Consider the following 21,264-nt stretch of genomic DNA (forward strand, 5'->3'; position numbering starts at 1 on the left):
AAATAAGAGGACAGAAATAGATCATCCAAATGTATCATCAATCCTAATAACCAAATAAATTAAATTAACCTAATAAATACTAGTCAAAAGAAAGCAAGTCTTACACTGGAATATTTTAACTCACCTTTTTTTGAAAACGATCACACAAAGGCAACTTAAAGAAGATTTCAAACAGAAATCAATACACTTGATCCATTAGACATACAAAACACTGCCTTTAACAAATAGCAAATATGCATTCTTTCCAAGTACATATGGATCATTTATTGAACTAATCATATACAAGGCCAACACAAAAGATTATCTTAAATTCCAGAGAATCAGAGAAGCATGCCAGTTCTTTAACAATGTGAGTGTGCTATAAGTTAATATTAGAAAAAAGAAAAAAAAAAGTATTGGAAACCAAAACCACTTCTAAACAACCAACCCAAGGCTTAAAGATGCAATCACAATTGAAATTATAAAGCATTTAATAGTAAGCAACAATGAAAGTATTACACATGAAAACTTGTGAGATACCAAGCAAGTGAGATCCAGAGGAAAAACCCAAAGCCTTGTAAAACCCATTTACAAGAATTTCAGAAAATGTACTAAACGTCCAACTCAAATGGCTTAAAAATAGAAAGAAAGCTCAATATCAAAGGATCATATCAAAATCAACATCCAGGTTATACTGGCACACTATACAGTTTTATACAATGTTACCATGGGGAAAAAAAGGACAAAATGTATAAAAATGATCATTTTTGTATTATTTCTTACAACTCCATGTGAATCTACAATTATTTCAATAAAATTTCATTTACTTATTTTTTTTTGATACCAGGGATTGAACTCAGGGGCACTCATCCACTGAGCCACATCCCCAGTCCTATTTTGTATTTTATTTAGAGACAGGGTCTCACTGAGTTGCTTAGCACCTCACCATTACTGAGGCTAGCTTTGAACTCTTGATTCTCTTGTCTCAGCCTCCCAAGTCACTGGGATTACAGGCATGTACCACCGGGCCTGGCTTCAATAAAATTTCAACTAAAGAAAAAAAGAATGTGGTCAAAATCCAAAAAAAAAAAAATAATAATAAAATAACACCATTTAAGGCTGGTGAGGAAATGGGAAAAGTGGGTACTGGTATAATTACTGCTGATGGGAATGCAAAATTATACAGCCACTTTGAGAATGTGGCTGTTTCTTACAAAGCTGAAAATATACTTACCATACTATCCAGCAATTGCATTTTTTAGAATTTACTCAAACTGAAACCTATGTCCACAGAGAAATATGCATATGAACATTAATATCAGCTTTATTTATAAATTGCCAAAATTTGAAAGCAAGCAAGACATCCTTCAATAGGTGAGTGGATAAATAAACTATGGTACATCCAGACAAAGGAATATTATTCAGCTGAAATCAGCTATCAAGCCATAAAAAGACATGGAAGAATGTTAAATGCATATTACTAAATGAAAAAAACAAATCTGAAAAGGCTACATACTAAATAATTCCAACCATACAACATTCTGGAAAGAACAAAACCATGAAGACAGTAGAAGGATCAGTGGTTGTCAGGGATTAGTGGGAAGAGAGGAATAAATAGGTAGAGCACAGAAGATTTTTAGAGAAGTAAAGCTACTCGGTATGACACCATAATGGTGGATACAAATCATCACACACTTGTCAAAATCCACAGATTGTACAATAAGAGTGCACCTTACTGTAAACTATGGACTCTGAATGATAATAATGGATCAATATAGGCTTATCAATTGTAACAAATATACCCTCTGGCACAGCATTTGAAGGTGTGCATGTGTGGAAGAGGGCGGTATACGGACAACCACTGCACCTTCTGCTCAATTTTGCTATGAACCTAAAAAAATAAAGTCTTTTTTTAAAAAAAATATGAATGAAGCAATTCACATGAAAAAGGACAGTAAATGAAAATGGAAGAAATAAATATTTATTGAATGCTTACAATGTAACATTACTATACAATAATAAGCGAATCAAATGGTATCATTGTTCTCTTGGAGCTTACTATCTAGTTTAGGAACTAACCAACCAACCACACAAATGTAAAACAATAACATTCAATGACAGCATATAAAGGGAGAACCTGATCTACACTGAGAGTGATGACAATGCCTCTGAGGAAGTGACCAATAAAGGTATTCTAGCATATGCAAAAGTGAGGGTGATTGAAACACAGTGATAGGTCAGGAGATTGTCAAAGATAAGGCTAGAGAAGTAGGGAGGGCCAGATCATAAAGATTTGGGATTTTAAAATTACAGTGTGGGACATCTACTTGGAGGCCATTAAAGGAGTAACATTTTTTGATTTGTTTTTTAGATCACTCTAGCTATTGTGTACAGAATGGATTAGAATCAGGGGACACAGAAACCTGCTGAGAGCTACAACAGTAGGAAAGTGGCTTGGATTGGGTAGGTTATGCTGGAGAAGAAAAGAAGTAGCAAGATTCTAGATATCCAGATAATTGATGGTGATGACCAAACACAAGGAGTGACAAAATAGGAGATAAGAAAGAGTCAACTCCAAGGTTTTTGGTATACTTGACTAAATGAATAAAAATGCCATTTACTGAGAAGGAAAATAAAGAAGGAAATAATGTGGAGGAGGTTAGAAATCAAGAGTTTAGTTTTACAAGCATTAAACTTAAGATGTAAGTAAAATATCTAAATGGAAATGCCAAGCGGGTAGCTGGGAATATATGCACTGAGCTCAGACTAGAAATGTGAGCCAAAAATTATAAATTGGAGTCACTGACTTGTAGACAGTATTTAAAGCCACATAAGTAAAAGATGCAGGGCATACAGAGAAGAGTACTTAGTCTTGAACTCTGGGGAACTTAAGTTTTAGAGGCCAGATAGAAGAGAAAGCATAAGAGATAAGTAAAATAAGCAGAAAGAAGCCAATGTTTCAAAGAGGAAGTGGTCTACTGTATTCAACATGCTGAGAAATCAAAATAATAATATGGTTGGCAAGCAACATGATGGTCATTAGAAACCCGAACAATTTAAGGGACAGGATCCAGATTGAGTATGCCGAGGAGTGAGCAGGAGGTGACAAAATAGAACTGTGGAATACAAACAATTCTTTGGAGAAGCTTTGATGCAGGGAAGGGGGAGGTAGCAATACAGAAAAACCTGAGGGAGAGGTGTAGAAGAAAAATTCTTTAAACCTGATCTCTCATCCTTTATAGTAACTGAATGAGGGAGATTTTAAGACTAAAGAAGAATTTAATTTTTTTTTTTTTTTTTTTTTTAGTTTGGGAGCTAGATAATTGTTAATGTGGAGAAGGCGCCAGAAGAGCATGAGTCCAAAGGTCAGGAAATGGAGAGGTTCACTGATGAACAAGTCCTTGAAAATCTACGAGAGCATGAGCTCTAGGACATGCATGGAGGGATTAGTCTCTGGAAAGAGGGAGAAGAACTGAGTTTTAGTCAGTGATCATGTACTTATAAGGATTTGATATCTATAAAGCTTACTTCTACCTAAAGAAAAAATATGCACATATCCCTATTCTTTTTTTTTAACTTTTTTAAAATTTATTTTTTAGTTTGTAGTTGGACAACACCTTTATTTCACTTGTTTATTTTATTTTTTGTATGTGGTGCTGAGGATTGAACCCAGGGTTTTGCACGTGCAAGGGGAGCGCTCTACCGCTGAGCCACAAACCCCAGCCCACGTATCCCTATTCTAATATGGAAAGCATCATCTTCAAAAGTGCAATCCTGAAAGGTTTCATAGAACTCTAGAACACTTGAATTTGGCCACAACTCCAGAAAACTTACAGAAGGAGTTGTTTTAGAGTACTGTCTAGGATTTGTGGAGCATCTTATCTACAAAGGTTATAAAAACTAAAAAAATATAGCTTTAAAAAGTATTTACACATTAATGACAATTCAACCTGATCTTTATTGTATAGTGTATACATTTTACAAAAATATTTCAAACCATTTTTCTTCCATGTTTGTAATATCTTAAAATAGATTCCTGAGGATGGTAGGAGAGAATTATCATCCTCTGGAATAAATGGATGCACAGGTTGAAGAGGAAGGTTAGAAGGTTAGGACCTTTGTCCAAAGTACTTGTCCAGCAATCAAGTGGTAGAGCTAATATCTAAATCTACCTTCTGTTTCTCTCAAACCAATTTTGAGTCAATTATTAAATCTGTTACTAAGTAACAAGTTTGCCAGGTAACTGTGCCTTAATCTTTTGGGGTTAATGACTAGAAGGGCAACCAAGCTCTTTCACAAATCACCACAATAATGGAATGCTGGGCTGGAAGAACCCTGCTTAAAGCCAAGTAAGAGATCTCAAGTTCTAGGTCCTAGGCCTCTCCCAGGTGGCAGTCTGTTCACTCAGATGACTTCAGGAGACACCTAACTCAACACATACATTGAAAAATAGAAGAAAAAAAAAATCAAAGATGCTAAAGCCCTCAGTTACTAAGACTGAAACACAAAGGAGCTAAGTCTAGAGCACTGTCTATGAAAAGCATAGCATACGATTTTCTTTCCAGTGACACAATACAGACAAGAATTTCTCAACCTAGATGTTTTGTACTGGGTAATTCTTTTCTTTGTTGTGGGGAACTGTCCTGTGTGCTGTATCTCTGGCCTCTATCCACTAGATGCTAGTAGCACATCTGCCAACACCCCTGTCACAGAAACCAAAAATGTCTCCTGACATTGCCAAATGTATCCTGGGGGAAGAAAGGGAGGGCCACCTCCAAATGAGAACTTCTGATCTAGACAGACTCTACTGTGATTATAGAAGCCAAGGGCATGTAAGACAGCCTTACAAAGAATGAGGAAAGTCTACAATTTTTTTTAAAGGCAATATTTTACACAATTTTTACAAAAAGTCCCAGATGTTCTAGTCATGCAGTATGTACCAAGAAAAGGAGGCCTAGCCCAAAGACCCATATTTTACTTACAGGAATAGATTCTGGAAAACCAGACAGTCACAACATTTAGGAGAAAAAGGCAGACACATCTTTGTCCACTAACTGCTCAGCAGGAAGTCATCTCTCACAGTAAAACAAGACTGATTTTGAAGTAGTTAGTAAAATTTTTATTTTTAGAGAAAATCAATTATTTTTTGGGAAAACAGACAAAATTTCCTCGTCATTTTCCCTGTCTCCCAGTGCCCATCTAACATGGTTCTTTGAGTCTGCCATGAAGCTTCCCCTGCTTCAGTCCTGCAGAGATGCTGCTCCAATGAATTCAAAGAAAGCCTACACAGCTGTCATGAGTGGAGAGTGCTCCAAACAACTTCCACGTGTTCAGAATTGGCAATACCTTCTCCTCATTAATGCATGTGATCAGCAAGCTTTAAGAAGTGTTAGGAATTCTTTAATTGCAAGTTTTCTGAAATTAGACTCTTGATCCTAGAAGGCAACTGAGGCAAAACCTTGTAAAATATCCAAGAAGAGGAGAAGGAGAGGGCCTACATTATTGAGTAACAACTTGTAGTGTTTTGCACTGAGTTATGGAAAGTCACACACAATAACCAAAGTGACTGCCAAAGTATGCAGAAATCCAGACATATATACTCTGGCTCCCACAGGCCATCAAGTCATCGCTCATCTTCCTATTTTGTGGAAAGAAGTCTATGCTTTTCTGGAAACCTAGCTCTACTAACAGGCTCAAGACAGACAAAGACTGTATTGCCTGAACGACCTCTATCCAGGACAACAGAAGACCACCCCTAAAAGGCCAACAACAGCCCTCTCTCCATTGGCTATGTGATTTCCTCTGAGAGATGAAACACTCAGTTCTTTGTTGTCTTGTTTTACAATTATTTACTCTGCCCATAGAAATCTGACGGGTTTTAAGATGTTGGGCTAGGTGGTATTATTCATTTTCCACATTGCTCTTGTGTCAGAATACTATATTCATAATGATCTAGATCTTCAGAAACAAACATTTTCTAAGAGTTTATTCAATTCAAAGAGAATTCATAAAATAGTTTTGACTTTACATATTCTAAGAAAGGGATTTCAGAAACAATGGATAATCTATGGCACCCTTAAGTTTTCTAGTTTTGCTCTTTGCTTGGCAGCTACCTCTCCTACTCTCAACACCCCCTTCCCACACCCACACCCATACCCACACCCACATTCACCAAAGCTTCCAAAATAGAGTAATCTTGTTGATTTGCCAAGCTATGCTATGCTGTTAATTTAAGGGGGGGGGGAATCAACACTTAACTTTTTTACTTTAGTGAGTGAAACAAAACTAATACCTACATCATAGCCAGACGTGGTCATGCATGCCTGAAATCCCTATGACTCTAAAGGCCGAGGCAGAAGGACCTCAAGTTAGAGTCCAGCCCAGGCAACTAAGCAAGACCCTGTCTCAAAATAAAAAGGGCTGGAGAATGTAGCTTAGAGGTAAAGTGCTTCTGAGGTCAATCCCCTGTACTGTAACATAAACATCTATCTATTAGAAATATCTACACCATAGCACAGACTGGAGATTTGGCTTTAGCTGATCCTGGACAAAGTAATTTACTCCAATCCACCTTGAGGTTTCCCAGTACCATCACACCAGCTCCCTGGAAAGACATGACTTACCTCAAGGAGCACAGCCCTGGCACAAAGAAGCCTTCTGTACAAGTTTGTTGTTTAAAAGAACAAAATGGACACTGTAACACATAAAGCCTTTCAATTGCTGGAGCAACAGCAGCCCTATTTATGCTCTCTAGAAGTTAATTACATTAAAAAAAAAGACTAAACAATAAACAGCTAGTCTCATGGTTTCCACGATTTCTATAGGACCTATTCAAGGATAGATTTTTAGTCTTCCTTATAAAACACAACAAAAAAAACCTTAATCCCCAAGCACATTACTTCTTTAAAAGCAAGTTTAGGGCTGGGATTGTGGCTCAGTGGTAGAGCGCTCATCTAGTATGTACAAGGCCCTGGGTTCGATCCTCAACACCACATAAAAATAAATAAACCAAATATTGTGTCCAACTACTTCTAAAAAGTAAGTAAATAAATAAATAAAACACTCACACACACACACACACACACACACACACACGTTTTAGACAAAGAATACAAACCAAACCCATTTTGAAAAAATAAAATCCATAAGAGGAATAGGAGATGCTCATCTAAGATTTTAAGTCACTGTCCACTCAATGCCCCCCTGACCCAGTTCCTGATTTTCAGGTTCAGGGGGCAGGGATTAGGCCTCAGCTACTCCAACATTTATAAAAACATTTTGGCAGGTGCTCTGCCAGGCAGTCTATAATTAGCGAGTGTGCTTCAGACACCTAAATGAACTCAAAGGGTGTCAAATGCCAACAGCCAGCCCCCAAGAGTGCTGAGTTCTATAGCCGCACAGTGGCTGCTGTCCAGGACTTGAGGCAGGCTGCCTTGCCATGGCACACACGTGTGCACACACACAAGCCAGTTCTGAAGAGTCGCTTTTTTCAAAGCTCTAATGGCTTGACCTCAACACCTGCTGCACTTCCTGAAGACAGACAGGCTCTGGAGCTCCACTTGTTCCTCGCACCCGGCTGCACTTTCTAGGAACGACCGCACACAAGCAGAGGCTGGCCAGCTGCCAAGGCGGGGGCAGCCCAGCCGCCTAGAGCCTGAACTTTCCCAGCGCTGTCAGGGCGGGATCCTATGAGCTGACTCAGCGGCCAGCATGGAACTCTGCCAACCGTAGAGCAGTGCGGGGCTGCCGGCAACTCACAGATGTTTTGCTAAAGCAAAGCAATCAGCCAGGAGGCGGGTCTGGGCTGGCAGCCAGGGTGCTGCTGTCGTGGAAGTTGGGATTCTGATTCTAGTCCTAGCTCTACTGCTATCTCCCTGGGTCATGTGAGGGAAACCCTTTGTACATCTTAGTACTTTCTCTGGTTCAGAGGCCTGTCAGTGTAGATGCAGGAAGAAGATGGCACTGTTTGCATAAGACAGCTTCTGGAGCATTACTAGCGACCATGTGCTTGGCACTGCACAGATATTCACATGGACTAGCTCATTAATCCTCAAAGTATCCTTGCGGCACCTTCATTACTTTTATTCCACAGATGATAAGACACAGGCTTAGAGCAATTCAAGTGTGGCTACCAAAAGACCACAGAGGAAGATACAGGAAAAAAATAGGATTTGAGCCTATTTCTCATTCTAGAATCTACTGCACACTGTTGTTGTAAAACTTAGGTCAACTGCACAGGGCTCCTTGATCCAAAGATGCTTGATTTTTCAGGTTCCAAAGGACCTTTCTTACATTTCTCAGTTGTTCTGTGTTAACCCATGGCTCTTCACAAATAATTTCTAAACAGCACCATTTGGAACACATGACGAGCATGTGGACATTCTATATTCTGAGTATCCAGGTACTAATGGCTTTATCATGAACTCCCAACCTAAACCATCTCATTGTTTGAGTGAGAATATACATTGTACACCATAAAGAAAAAAAATTAAAATTAAAATACTTGGAATAAGAATACAAATTCCGTAGGCTCTACTCTCCAAGATAATTTATTAGGACTCTAGTTTGTCTTTTAAAACAGTTTCCCAACCGACTCTGACATTTAGAAGTCATTTCAGCCATGTTTAGAAGTTTTCCTTGGCTATAAAGGGAATTTTGAGGTCCACCCTTCTCTCTTTCTAAGCAGATGTTATAAGGGTGAAATGAAATCATGTCTATAAGCCTCTTTACTAGGAAACATACACAGTACAAGAGCTTCTTGTCGGCTCTGTTCAAATCTCCCTTAAAGAGTATGATCCTGGGTTAGCCTGGAAATAAGAAGTTCTTGGGCAAGATTGTTCTTTTACGTTATTATTGGAAAAACTCCAGTGTCATGCATCTCACATTTTTAGATGCATCCTCAACACATCAACACAGTTGCAATCTCATTCTTCCTTTAAAAAAAAAAAAAAAAAAAAGATTATACTGATATTCTTTCAGGTCAAACTTGAAACAATCTACATGGAGTTACTGATACATTCTATTGGTTAAATCAAGAAAGCAAATGTTAATTTCTGTGTGTAGGGTGGGTGGTGGTGGTGGTGGTGATTAAACCTGGAGCCTCAGGCATAGTAAATACATTACCACTAAGCTATACCCCAAGCCCAAGAAAACAAATATTAAGTGAAAAAAAAAAAGTTCAAAGTCTGTTTATGGTGTGGTTCAGTGAAGTGGGGTGAGCAGACCCAGATTGGCATAGCACCAGACCATCCAATACTCTTTCTAGCTAGCCTTTAGGAAGAATAAATGGCCTCCTATAGCGGAAAGACTGACCTGCTTAAGCTGCTCATCCAGATTCCAGCTTGGCTGTCCAGTTGTGGAGACAGAAGGTGGGGCCTTGGAAGCATCTTTGGTATGGTCTTCTTTAGCTTGTTGTCCGTGTGGTGGGAGCCCTGGTGCTGGAAGCAGACTGGACATGGGTGCTACTCTGGGGTCTTGGCGAGTTGCTTTCTGCACATGAAAATATTTGGAAGCAGCCTGGGCCCCCTTTTCAGCCACCTCTGCAACATCCTCATCCTCATCGTCATCTTCTAAACCACCTTCTTCTTCCTCAGGCTCTGAGTTCACGTTGCTCTGTTCAAAAACTCGGGCCACTGGTGTGGCTGGTGGAACTCTGGCTAAGGGACCCAGAGCAGGGCTGCCAGAAGGTCTCCCAGGTGTGGCAGAAAGATGAGTTGGCTGTGTAACTAGTTTTTGGGCATACAGGAACTGGGCTTCTCTCATCTGCTGTCCCTGTTTCTCTCTGGCATCCATTTGCAAAGGAGCTAGATGTGGCTGCTTCTGCTTCTGCTGCTGCTGCTGCTGCTGCTGCTGCTGCAGTGGCTCCATTACTGCTTCAAGCTTCGACCACAGATTGGCATGGCTCTAAACCCAAACATAGCCCAGTAGGCACACTGGGTTTATACTTTATGTGATTAACCAAAACCACAGAGGAGGGGGAAAAAAAAAAAACCTATGTAAAACAGATATAAAAGGCTTTCTTTCCTCCAATAAAGAGCCATAAGTTCTGAATACTAAACATAAACTTAGTGCTTCTAAACCTGATTTTCAATGAGTATTTGGGTTTTGAGGGGTGGGTAGGGAAAGGTGTGAAGAGGAACATGATCTAAGAGGGGAAATGGGGTGAATTTCAATAGTGGTATACTATTGAGGGTTTTATTTTTATTTAAAAAATGTTTTTGTAGTTGTAGATGGACAAAATGCCTTTATTTCTATTGTTTATTTTTATGTGGTGCTGAGGATAGAACCTAGTGCCTCATGCATGCTAGGCAAGTGCTCTACCATTGAGCTACAGCCCCAGACCTTACTGGGGGTTTTAAAAGAAGCAATTCAGATGATATTTAAGCTGCTAGCATCTGTGTTCTGATCTCTCTCCCTCTACATTCTCAAACATTAATCTGTTTATTACTGAAAAGGTAAATGGGTTTGTACTAAACAGGAATATGAAAACCACAATAATAGAGGGGAAAAAAGAAGGCCTGCTAGCAAAAGAGAGACTATTGCTTATATTCCCAGGCCCACTGAAGAAAGATATTACCATTCAAGTTGACACAGGCAGACAGAATGCATCCTCTTAAAAGAAGCAGCAAAACCAAGCAAACTGCTCTTGGGTTTTAAACTTTGCAAATTTCCCAGATCAAATTGCCAGCCTGCTTGCCGAGTGTACTGAGGCAGGCAAACTGGACATTATAGCCTCAGAAAGAATCCAATTTCAACAACATGAAAGAAAGAAACACGCAAGGAGGCAAGAGTCTCAAATTGCAATCCTTGCTCAAAAACAAACAGGGAGAATTCCTCTGGAGATTTTAAAGTTAATTAATTTGAAACAGGTATCAATATTATCTAAACAAGGTAATGCGGCTTCTTTTTTATAAATGGCCAAGTAAATCTCCTCACATCCCCTTTCTTTATGGTTAATTTCTATTATGATATTTATTCTACAACGAATACAAAAAGAAAAGGCTCTCAGGCCAAAAGCATTGTGGGGGCAGGTTTATCTGCATTCTTACCAGTCTCCAAACATACCCCTTTCACACCCTTTCCACCTCAACCCCCACCCTCCTCTCCAGACTCTTCACTTGAGTTGTTTTCTCAGCAAGTCTCTATAACTGAATTACTATGCAGGAGCAAATTTTAGGGTGAACAGGACTTGCAGCATGGTGTACAATTTTGTCATCACATGAAAGAAGCTGCACTGTACAGGTTGGGACTTGATGCTTGCATTGTTTCAGTGTTTTGGGATTGAGTTTGAAAGACAAAAAAAAAAAAAAAAGAAAGAAAAGTAAATGTCTTTAGCATATTTAAAAATTCACAGGGAAGTAACTGCATCCCTAGCAATAAAAATGGTTTGGATTAAGTTTTTTAAATAGGTTAGAGTAAAAAAAGTACAAACTTTAAACCTAGGCAAAAAAGCAGAGATTAAAAATTCTCATTTTCTCTGCATCTTAGAAGCACAGGTTGTGCTTTTTGTAGTCTGTAAGATTCAAATTCCAATTTGCCCCTCAATGTCTCTACTTCCTCTCCTGGCACTTTTAGAAAGTGTGAGTTTGAGATATGTCCAAAACAATACTTTCATTCCGCTTTAGCTCTTCTTAGAGTATCAAAAGGAATGAAAAAATTTAAACCCACAATAAATCCAATTGGCAAAATGTTTATTTATTTATTTTTTCCTATACTGGGCATTGAACCTAGGACCTTGCACACACTAGACACTGAGCTACATCCCTAGCCCAAAAATGTTCATTTAAAGTTTTTTTTTTTTTTTTTTTTTAAAAACTTGGGTCAAAGAAAATTAAAGAATAAAGTAAATGATTTGGTAGTCATTAAAACATGTCCTGTAATCATTACAATCAGTCACAATCGAAATAATTTTTCAACCTAGTCCTGTCAGTCACTGAACAACTGCTTCTTGTCTTGTGGCACCATGTTCTCTATGCTGTCCCCAGCAGAGGGGGAGGTGTCCCACAGCTACTTCAGTAAGTCTGAGATGACTCAGTTCTACAACTCAATATACACATTCTCCCCGCCAAGAGCCCATCTTCCCCCAGCCCCTAAGTAGCCAGTGATCCAAACAATACCACCTGCCTACATTTGGAGAACTTAGTCTCAGAAATCTAAACCACTCCATCCCCTCACACAGGTCCTCCCCTATTTCCCCTAAAGTTCAGGGACCACTAAGCCAGGCAAAACCGACAGCTTGCGCCTTTGAGTCTGGCCTTGCTGACCATTCCTTTACCTTCGCTGCCAGACCCACTAGCCCCGGGCCCCTCCAATCTCCCCTCCCAGGTCACTCCAATGGTCCCCCTCCCATTCTTTGTCCCCCCACCCCACCAAGCCCTATCACTTTTACCTCTACTAAGCTCTCTCAGCCAATTCATTGGTTCTTCTCGGATCGCCCCGACCCCACCTATCTTCGCCCTCTCGGTTCCCAGGGGCCCCCTTACCCTTTTCTTTCCCTTTATCTTAAATCACGCCTATGGGCACAGGACGCCCCGGGGCTCCTCCCCAGGGCTCTCACTTTTCCTCAGCGGTCCCCGCGCTCCGACGGCCCGCGCCTTCGTGTCTCCCCTACACACCTGCCTCCCCTCCCACCTCGGTCACCTCCACCTGCCACAGCCCCCATGCCCGCGGCGGCTAAAAGAACTAGGACCCGCTCAGCGTACCTGTGCGGGGAGCTCCCGGTCCGCCGCGGCAAAGGAGCCGCTCAATGCCCAGCGCGGCAGCTGCGTCTCCTACTCTCCGCAGCCGGGGGCCACAGCCGGGGCGGGGCCCGCACCGGAAGCGGCGCCGCGGGGCCGGGCAGCCGGCCGGGGGGCGGGGGAGGGGCGGTGAAGGGTGGGGCCCACGGGCTGGGGCGGGGCTTGAGGCCGGAAGCGGCTAAAAAGGGAACGAGGAGGGGGTATGGGGCGAAGCGGAAGTGACTCTAGGGACAGCTCGGCCCACCTGTGTTGTGAGGGGAAGCAAGTTGAAGCGGGCGGAAGCTTCAGCCAATAGGAAAGCACTGACATAGAAGAGTTCCGGTGGGAGACTTCCGCGGGGAGTTGAAAAGAGCTGGGCTTTACCTAGTGTTTCTTGGGTGTTTTCTGGTTGCGGAGGTGGGTATGGTGCGAGCGATAGGTTGAGAGAAAGTCTAGTAAAAACAAAGAGGCTTCAGAGTTTTCTTTTGCTTAGGTCCCCTCCCAGTCTCCTATCCTCAAATTGGTGGTTCTTAGTCATTTCCGCTCTTAGATCGAATGATTCTGTCTTGGTCTGAGACCTGTCTTCTGAAAATGCTACATCCCCTGGAACCCTCTCACATGGATTAGTATTCTCGCCAGATTTCAAAAGTGGAGGCTGTGTGCCGAATACCGTCACTCCGTGTCAAAACCCTTGCTTCTCCGATGCTGCTTCTTAAGAATTGCTGTTCCTTTACCCACCTCTGTAGTGAACATTTGTCGTTTTGCGCATGGAGCTCCCTATATTATTTTTTCCTCTATGATCATCTTCCTTGATCGTTTCAGAGTCTAGGTGGACAACCCATTCAACATCTAGCCTTATCTCTAGCAACACATCAGCTCCTAATCCTAAATCTTGTCACAAGAAACACGGTGTCGTCATGAATCAGTAATTTGAACATACCTTTACCCAACCACAGCCTGTTACCCTCTCAACTGCTCAAGAATTTTAGATAACTGTTCTTTCGGCTTATCAGAACCTCTAATCTGATGAAAGCCTCTACTTTATCTCTTAGCCATTAACTCCCTCCAGTCTTCACTTTCCTCCTTAACCATAGATTCAATGATAAGTAATTACAATACTGCTCTACTCTCAGTCCTGTTCTAACACTCCCAGTATTCCAAGACCTCCATCCTGAATGGGTCTACGTACTTCTCCATGCTTGTACTTTGTCGTGGAAAAATGTCCTGTTTCATAGATTGACATAATTAAATTAATTATACTCTTTCATCATTCTGAACTGACTGGAAACTTCGTTATATTCATCTAGTCAACTTGCTGTCTACTATCTCTGAAAATCTCTAACGCTACACTTCCCCTACCACTTCCCCTGATTGCTTTACCATAAAGTAATAAAATGTAGAATGCCCTGAAATTTTGTTATGATTCTGTCTTTCCCTCCTATACAATTAGCAATATTAATTGAACTCTTAGTACATGCCACCTCGGAATCATCTCAGTGCTTATTGAGCACTGAACAAAGCCAATTTCTTGTCCTCCAGGATCTTTACTAAGTCAGAGATACAGAAAAACAAAAACATAGTCTCACAAACTTACATAAATCCAGTTATCTAGACAGAAGTGCCAAAAACATATAAAGGAGAAAAGACAGCCTCTTCAACAAATGGTGCTGGGAAAACTGGAAATCCATATGCAGCAAAATGAAATTAAGCCACTCTTTCCATGCACAAAACTCAAAGTGGATCAAGGACCTACGAATTAGAACAGAGACCCTGTGCCTAATAGAAGAAAAAGTAGGCCCAATTCTTCATCATGTCAGATTAAGCCCCAGCTTCCTTAACAAGACTTCTAAAGTGTAAGAAATAAAATCAAGAATCAATAAGTGGGATGGATTCAAACTAAAAAGCTTATTCTCAGCAAAAGAAACAATAACATAAAGAGAGAGCCTACAGAATGGGAGCAAATTTTACCACTTGGACATCAGATAGAGCATTAATCTCCAAGTTATATAAAGAACTAAAAAAAGGCTGGGGATGTGGCTCAGTAGCATGCTGGCCTGGCATGTGTGTGGCCTGGGTTGGATCCTCAGCACCACATACAAACAAAGATGTTGTGTCTGCCAAAAACTAAAAAGTAAATATTAAAAAAAATTCTCTCTCTCCCCTCTATCTCTTTTTTTTTTTTTTTAAAGAACTAAAAAAAAAACTTAACATCAAAAAAACAAATAACCCACCGGGTACAGTGATGCATGCCTGTAATCCCAGCAGATCAGGAGACTGAGGCAGGAGCATTGCAAGTTCAAAGCCAGCCTCAGCAATGGCGAGGTGTTAAGCAACTCGGTGAGACCCTGTCTCTAAATAAAATACAAAATAGGGTGGGGATGTGGCTCAGTGGTCCAGTGCCCCTGAGTTCAATCCCTGGTACCCCCACCCCCCGCAAAAAAATAAGAAACAAAGAAAAAAACCAAATACCAATCAATAAATGGGCTAAGGAACTGAACAAACACTTAACAGAAGAAGAAACTCAATCAACAAATATATGAAAAAATGTTCAAATTCTCTAGTAATTAGAGAAATGCAAATCAAAACTAAGATTTCATCTCATTCCAGTCAGAATGTCAGTTATCAAGAATACAGGCTAGGGCTGGGGATGTGGCTCAAGCGGTAGTGCGCTCATCTGGCATGCGTGCGGCCCGGGTTCGATCCTCAGCACCACATACAAACGAAGATGTTGTGTCCGCCGAGAAGTAAAAAATAAATATTAAAAATCTCTCTCTCTCTCTCTCTCTGACTCTCTCTTTAAAAAAAAAATAAATAAAGTTTGTGTCACTTTCTAAAAAAAAAAAAAAAAGAATACAGGCTATAATAAGTGTTGGCAAGGATGTGGAGGAAAAAGCACACTCTTTACATTGCTGGTAGGACTGCAAATTGGTGCAACCAATCTGGAAAGTAGTATGGAGATTCCTTAGAAAACTTGAAGTGGAACCACCATTTGATCCAGCTATCCCATTCCTGGGTCTATACCCAAAGGACTTAAAACCAGCATACTGCAGTGATACAGCCATATCAATGTTTGTAGCAGCACAATTCACAATAGCTAAAGTGTGGAAGCAACCTACATGCCCTTCAAATGGATAAAGAAACTATAGCACATATACACAATGGAATATTACTCAGCACTAAAAAAGAATAAAATCATGGCATTTGTGGATAAGTGGATGGAGTTGGAGATTATCATGCTAAGCAAAGTAAGCCAATCCCAAAGAACCAAAGGACCAATGTTTTCTCTGATAAGTGGATGCATAATGAAGGTGAGCAAGGGAGGAATGGAGGAACTTTGGATAGGGCAAAGGGTAGGGAGGGGAAGGGAGGGGGCATGGGGTAGGAAAGATGGTGGAATAAGATGGATGTTATTACCCTAGGTACATGTATGATGACTTGAATGGTGTGAGTCTACTTTGTGTACAACCAGAGAAATGAAGAATTGTGCTCCATTTGTGTATAAGGAATCAAAATGCATTCTGCTGTCGTATATAACTAATTAAAACAAATAAATTAATTAAAAATGTTTTATCAAGAATATGTGATAAAAAGAATAAAGCAGGGAAGGTATTTGATAGTAGTGTCAGGTAGCGTCTATTTTAAATGGTAGAAAAGAACACACTGATAAAGATGACTTAAGCAGAAACTGGAATTGACTTGATAGAGGTGAACCATGTGTATATCTAGAGAAAGAGTATCCCAGTATAGGAGACAGCAAATTTGAATACTCTGAGGCAGAAACATGCTTAATATGCTATAGAAATAGACCCCTATGTTTGATGCTGAGTGAGTGAGGGGTAGAGTGGTAGGAAATAAGATCAGAGAGATAGTCAGAGCCAATCATGCAGGGCTTTGTAGGACATTGCAACAACTTTGCCTGTCACCACGGAAACCACTGGAGATTTTCAAGCAGAAGAATGATTTGATCAAATTAAAGTGCCTAAAAGGACCATTCTAGCTCAGGGTATAACAGACTATGAGGATAGAGGGGTCAAAGTAGAAGCATTAATCCTGACAGAAGATGGTGGTGGCCTGAACTAGATGATGGCAGTGGAGGTGGTGAAAGGTGGTCAGATCGAAAGTGGAGCTACCAAGAGTTGCTGATGGACTGGTTGTATAGGTTAGAAGAAAGAATCAAGGAAGATATCAAGGTTTTTGGCCCAAGTAACTGGTAGAATAATGGTGTCACTGACCAGGGGGATACTATTAGAAACCAATCAGTTGACTATTTCTTGGCAATAAAGAGGAATGCAGAATTGATTATAGCATCATAGTAAAGATATTTTGAGCTGAGCACAGTGGCACATACCTGCAATCCTAGTGACTTAGGAGGCTGAGACAAGAGGATTGAAAGTTCAAGACCAGCCTCAGTGATTTGGACCCTGTTTCTAAATAACTAAAGGGCTGGGAATGTAGATCAGTGGTAGAGCACTTGCATAGCATGCACAAGGTTCAATCCCCAGCCCTGCAAATAAATACACAAATACATAACATACACTTTGCTGAATGAAACAAGTCAGTCTAAAAAATGACATTCTTGAAATCTTTTTTTTCTTTTGGTACTGGGAATTGAACCCAGGGGGCACTTTACCACTGAGCTGTATTCCCAGCCCTTTTTAATTTGAGACAAGATAATAATAAGTCTCTAAGTGCCTTGCTAAATTGTTGAGGCTGACCTGAAACTTGCAATCTTCCTGCCTCAGCCTCCCAAGACACTGGGCTTATAGGCATGCACCACCACACTCAGCTACATTTTCTTTTTCTGTGCTGGGGATTGGACCCAGGAGCACTCAATCACTGAGCCACATCCCCAACCCCATTTTGTATTTTATTTAGTGACAGGGTCTCACTGAGATAAGTAATATTCCATTGTGTATATACCACAGTTTCTTTATGCATTCATCTATTGAAGGCATCTAGGTTGGTTCCACAGTTTAGCTATTGTGAATTGTGCTGCTATAAACATTGATGTGGCTGCATCACTGTAGTATGCTGGGCTAGGCCACTGCACCAGGTCCAGTTATTCTTGAAAGCATTAATGGGGCATAAGTCAAGTGATTCTCAGCAGCTAGAAGGGGATGGAGGGGTGCTTTTAAAGGGATAGTAAAAAGGAGGGTTTGGCAATCATGGAATTTTTCTGAATGCTGATTGTGGTGGTAGTTACATGACTCTATATATGTATTAAAATCCATAGGATTATATATAAGAAAAATAAAGTTAATTTTATTGTATGAAGTGTTTTTTCTTAAAAGCCAACCTTTCACACACAATCGTTTCCCTTTCCAATTCTCTGGGATCTCCCTTTAGTCTCTTGAATTTGGATCCTCCCATAAAGTTTCAAGCAAACTTGTTTCACTCATTGCCTTAATCTGTTTTGTAATGCTATAACAAAGCCTGAGGCTGAATAATTTCTTTTAAAAAATTAGTTCTGGAGGCTGGGAAGTCCAATATTGAGGTGCCCCATTTGAAGAGAACCTTGATTGCTGTGTTATCTCAGTGGAAAGCTGGAGGGTAAGAGAGGACCAAACTTAACTTTTATAACAAGCCTCTCTTGAGATAACTTCCACTCCTGCAATAATATTAATTCTTTGGTGCTGGGAAAATTGGAAATCCAAACATAACAAAATGAAATTAAACCCCTATCTCTCATCCTGTGCGAAATTCAACTCAAAGTAGATCAAACACTTAGGCACTGGAACAGAGACCCTGTTCCTAATAGAAGAGAAAGAAGGCCCAAATTTCACCATGTTGGTTTAGGATCTGACTTCCTTAACAAAACTCCTAAAACATGAGAAGTAAAATCGAGAATCAATAAATAGGATGGATTCAAACTGAAAAGCTTCTTCTCAGCAAAGGAAACAATAATGTGAAGAGAGAGCCTACAGAATGGGAGAGAATCTTTGTTACCTGCACCTCAGGTACAGAATTAATTTCTAGGATACATAAAGAACTCAAAAAAACTTAACATCAAAAAACAAACAAACAAACAAATAAAAAACACAACAACTAACCCAATCAATAAATAGATTAAGGAACTGAACAGACACTTCACAGAAGAAACACAATCAATCAGCAAATATATGAAAAAATGTTCAACATCTCTAGCAATTAGAGAAACGCAAATCAAAACTACTCTTAAGATTTCATCTCACTCTAGTCACAATGGCAATTATCAAAAATACAAGCAACAATAAATGTTGGTGAGGATGTGGGGGAAAAGGCACACTCATACATTGATGGTGAGACTGCAAATTGATGCAACCAATCTGGAAAGTGGTATGGAGATCCAGAAAAACTGGAATGGATCTACCTGTTGACCCAGTTATCCCACTCCTCAGTCTATACCCAAAGGACTTTAAAATCAGTGTATTACAGTGACACAGCCATATCAATGTTTATAGCAGCTCAACTCATGATAGCTAAACTATAGAACCAACCTAGATGCCCTTCAACAGATGAATTAATAAAGAAAATGTGGTATATATACACAATGGAATATTACTCAGCCATAAAAAGAAATAAAATTATGGCATTTTCTGGTAAATGGATGGAGTTAGATAATATCATGCTAAGAGAAATAAGCCAATCCCCCCCAAAAACAAAGGCAGAATGTTTTCTCTGATATTCGGATGCTAATTCACAATAAGGCAGGGGAATGGTTAGGGAAGAATAGAGTTACTTTAGATTAGGTAGAGGGGAGTGAAGGGAGGAGGGTATGGGAGTAAGGAGGATAGTAGAATGAATCACACATTATTACCCTACGTACATATATAACTATTCGACTGGTAGGATTCTACATCATGTACAACCAGAAGAATGAGAAATTATACTCTATCTATGCATGATATATAAATAAGTGCATTCTACTCCCATATATAGCTAATTAGAACAAATTTTTAAAAAAGAAAAAATATTATTTCTTTCATGAAGGTAGAGTCCCCATGACCTTATCACCTCATATTAGCCCCCCCCCCCCGCACCCAACACTGTTGCATTGAGGATTAAGTTTCCAACATATGAACTTTGGGGATGCATTCAAACTATAACTATGCATTCCAGCATATGAACTTTGGGGGATGCATTCAAACTGGGTATCTTTTACAAAAAGAAAGAGAGAGAGAGAGAGAAAGTCTTTCCCTTGATCCCACATTCCATGACTGTTCCATTCACTATTCCCCTTCCAGTCGGTATCCAGCGATATTGTTCTCACTGCAGCCCAAGTGCTCCAATCTTTTTTCTTCTTAGACAGCTTTATGGCTTCCCATTGCTCTCGAGGGCAAGGCCTAAATTCCTTCACAGGGCCTACAGGCATTAGGAAGATCTAGCTTCTTACCTACCTCTTTGGTTTTATCTCTTTGCCTCAGGACCCAGTAGCTGAAACCAGAAAGTGCTTCTCTCTCCATCACATAAATATGGTTAAGTCCTGAGATATATACCTATTCATTTTACAAAGAATGTGATAGAATCTTTATTTTAGCTTTCAAGGTGTGGTAGATTGAACAGAATAGCCAATGGTTTGAGCTCCTCCCATCAAAAGGTAGAGTCTATTATTCCATTTTCTAAAGGTAGGCTTGGTCCTATGTCATGCTGTGGCCCATGGGCATTAGCAAACATGATGCAAGAGAGTCTATAAAAGTGATTACAATTGGGCCTAGTTCTCTCTCTGCTTGGAATTCTTCCACCATCATGTGAATAACTGGGTTAACCTGATGGATGATAGCAGATATATGATTATTACCCCATCTGACATCTAACCAAGTGCTAGACATATAAGTGTGAAACTTTAGACCAACTTGCCTGCCAACCACCAAACATGTGAGCCAGGCCATTCTATACTAACCAAGATTAGAACTCCCCAACAACCCATAGACAAATGAAAAATAATAAATATTTATTGTTTTAAAAGTTAAATCAATAAATTCTGAGATTATTTGCAACAAATGATAACTGATACTTAAGATGTTTCTTTATATCAACCAGGATGGATTTGGTTTGTAACTGCTTGGAACTGCTGAGCATGTGAAGAGACCCACCATACTTCATCTTTATATGTTAACTTAAATTAAGTTCTCTCATCAAGTTTCTTATCATTTTGCCCATTTATAGCAAAAAAAGTGTGTAAGGAATATATGTAAGGGATAATTTACATCATATATATATATATATATATATATATATATATATATATATATATAAAAATTTAACTTGCATGGTTTTAATTCATTTTATTATAGTTGTCCCCTCTCATCTGCAGGTTTCCATTTTTGTGGTTTTAGTTACCCATGGTCAATCTTGGTCCAAAATGATTAAAGGGAAATTCCAGAAATAAACAATGCATGAGTTTTAAATTGCTGTTCTGAGTAGCATGATAAAATCTCACAGCATCCCTCTCCTTCCTGCCCCCCAGGATGTGAATCATCCCTTTATCTAGCATATCCACACTGTATACGCTACCTGCCTGTAAGTTGCTTAGTAGCCAATCAGTTCTTAGTTTGGTTGTTGCAATATCACAGTCCTTATGTTCAAATTA

General features: G+C 39.9%; 1 protein-coding gene and 1 pseudogene across 2 annotated transcripts in view; one reads left to right on the forward strand and one right to left on the reverse strand.

Annotated features, from left to right (window-relative positions):
- ARID3B (AT-rich interaction domain 3B) overlaps positions 1–12,803 on the reverse strand; it is a 46,935-nt gene extending 34,132 nt beyond the window's left edge. Inside the window, exons 1-2 of the mRNA XM_081292720.1 lie at positions 12,681–12,803; positions 9,292–9,922 (exon numbers count right to left, since the gene is read on the reverse strand). Coding sequence (XP_081148846.1) covers positions 9,292–9,846 — 555 coding nt within the window. The 5' untranslated portion in view covers positions 9,847–9,922; positions 12,681–12,803. The remainder of the gene's footprint in view (positions 1–9,291; positions 9,923–12,680) is intronic.
- The window catches only part of LOC308648173 (schwannomin-interacting protein 1-like), a 49,669-nt pseudogene continuing 41,043 nt past the window's right edge, over positions 12,639–21,264 (forward strand). Inside the window, exon 1 of the transcript in view lies at positions 12,639–12,852. The product of the transcript in view is annotated as a schwannomin-interacting protein 1-like (transcript). The remainder of the gene's footprint in view (positions 12,853–21,264) is intronic.

This window comes from Spermophilus citellus (genome assembly GCF_964194105.1).
Source record: "Spermophilus citellus genome assembly, chromosome: 4".
Taxonomy (NCBI): Eukaryota; Metazoa; Chordata; class Mammalia; order Rodentia; family Sciuridae; genus Spermophilus; species Spermophilus citellus.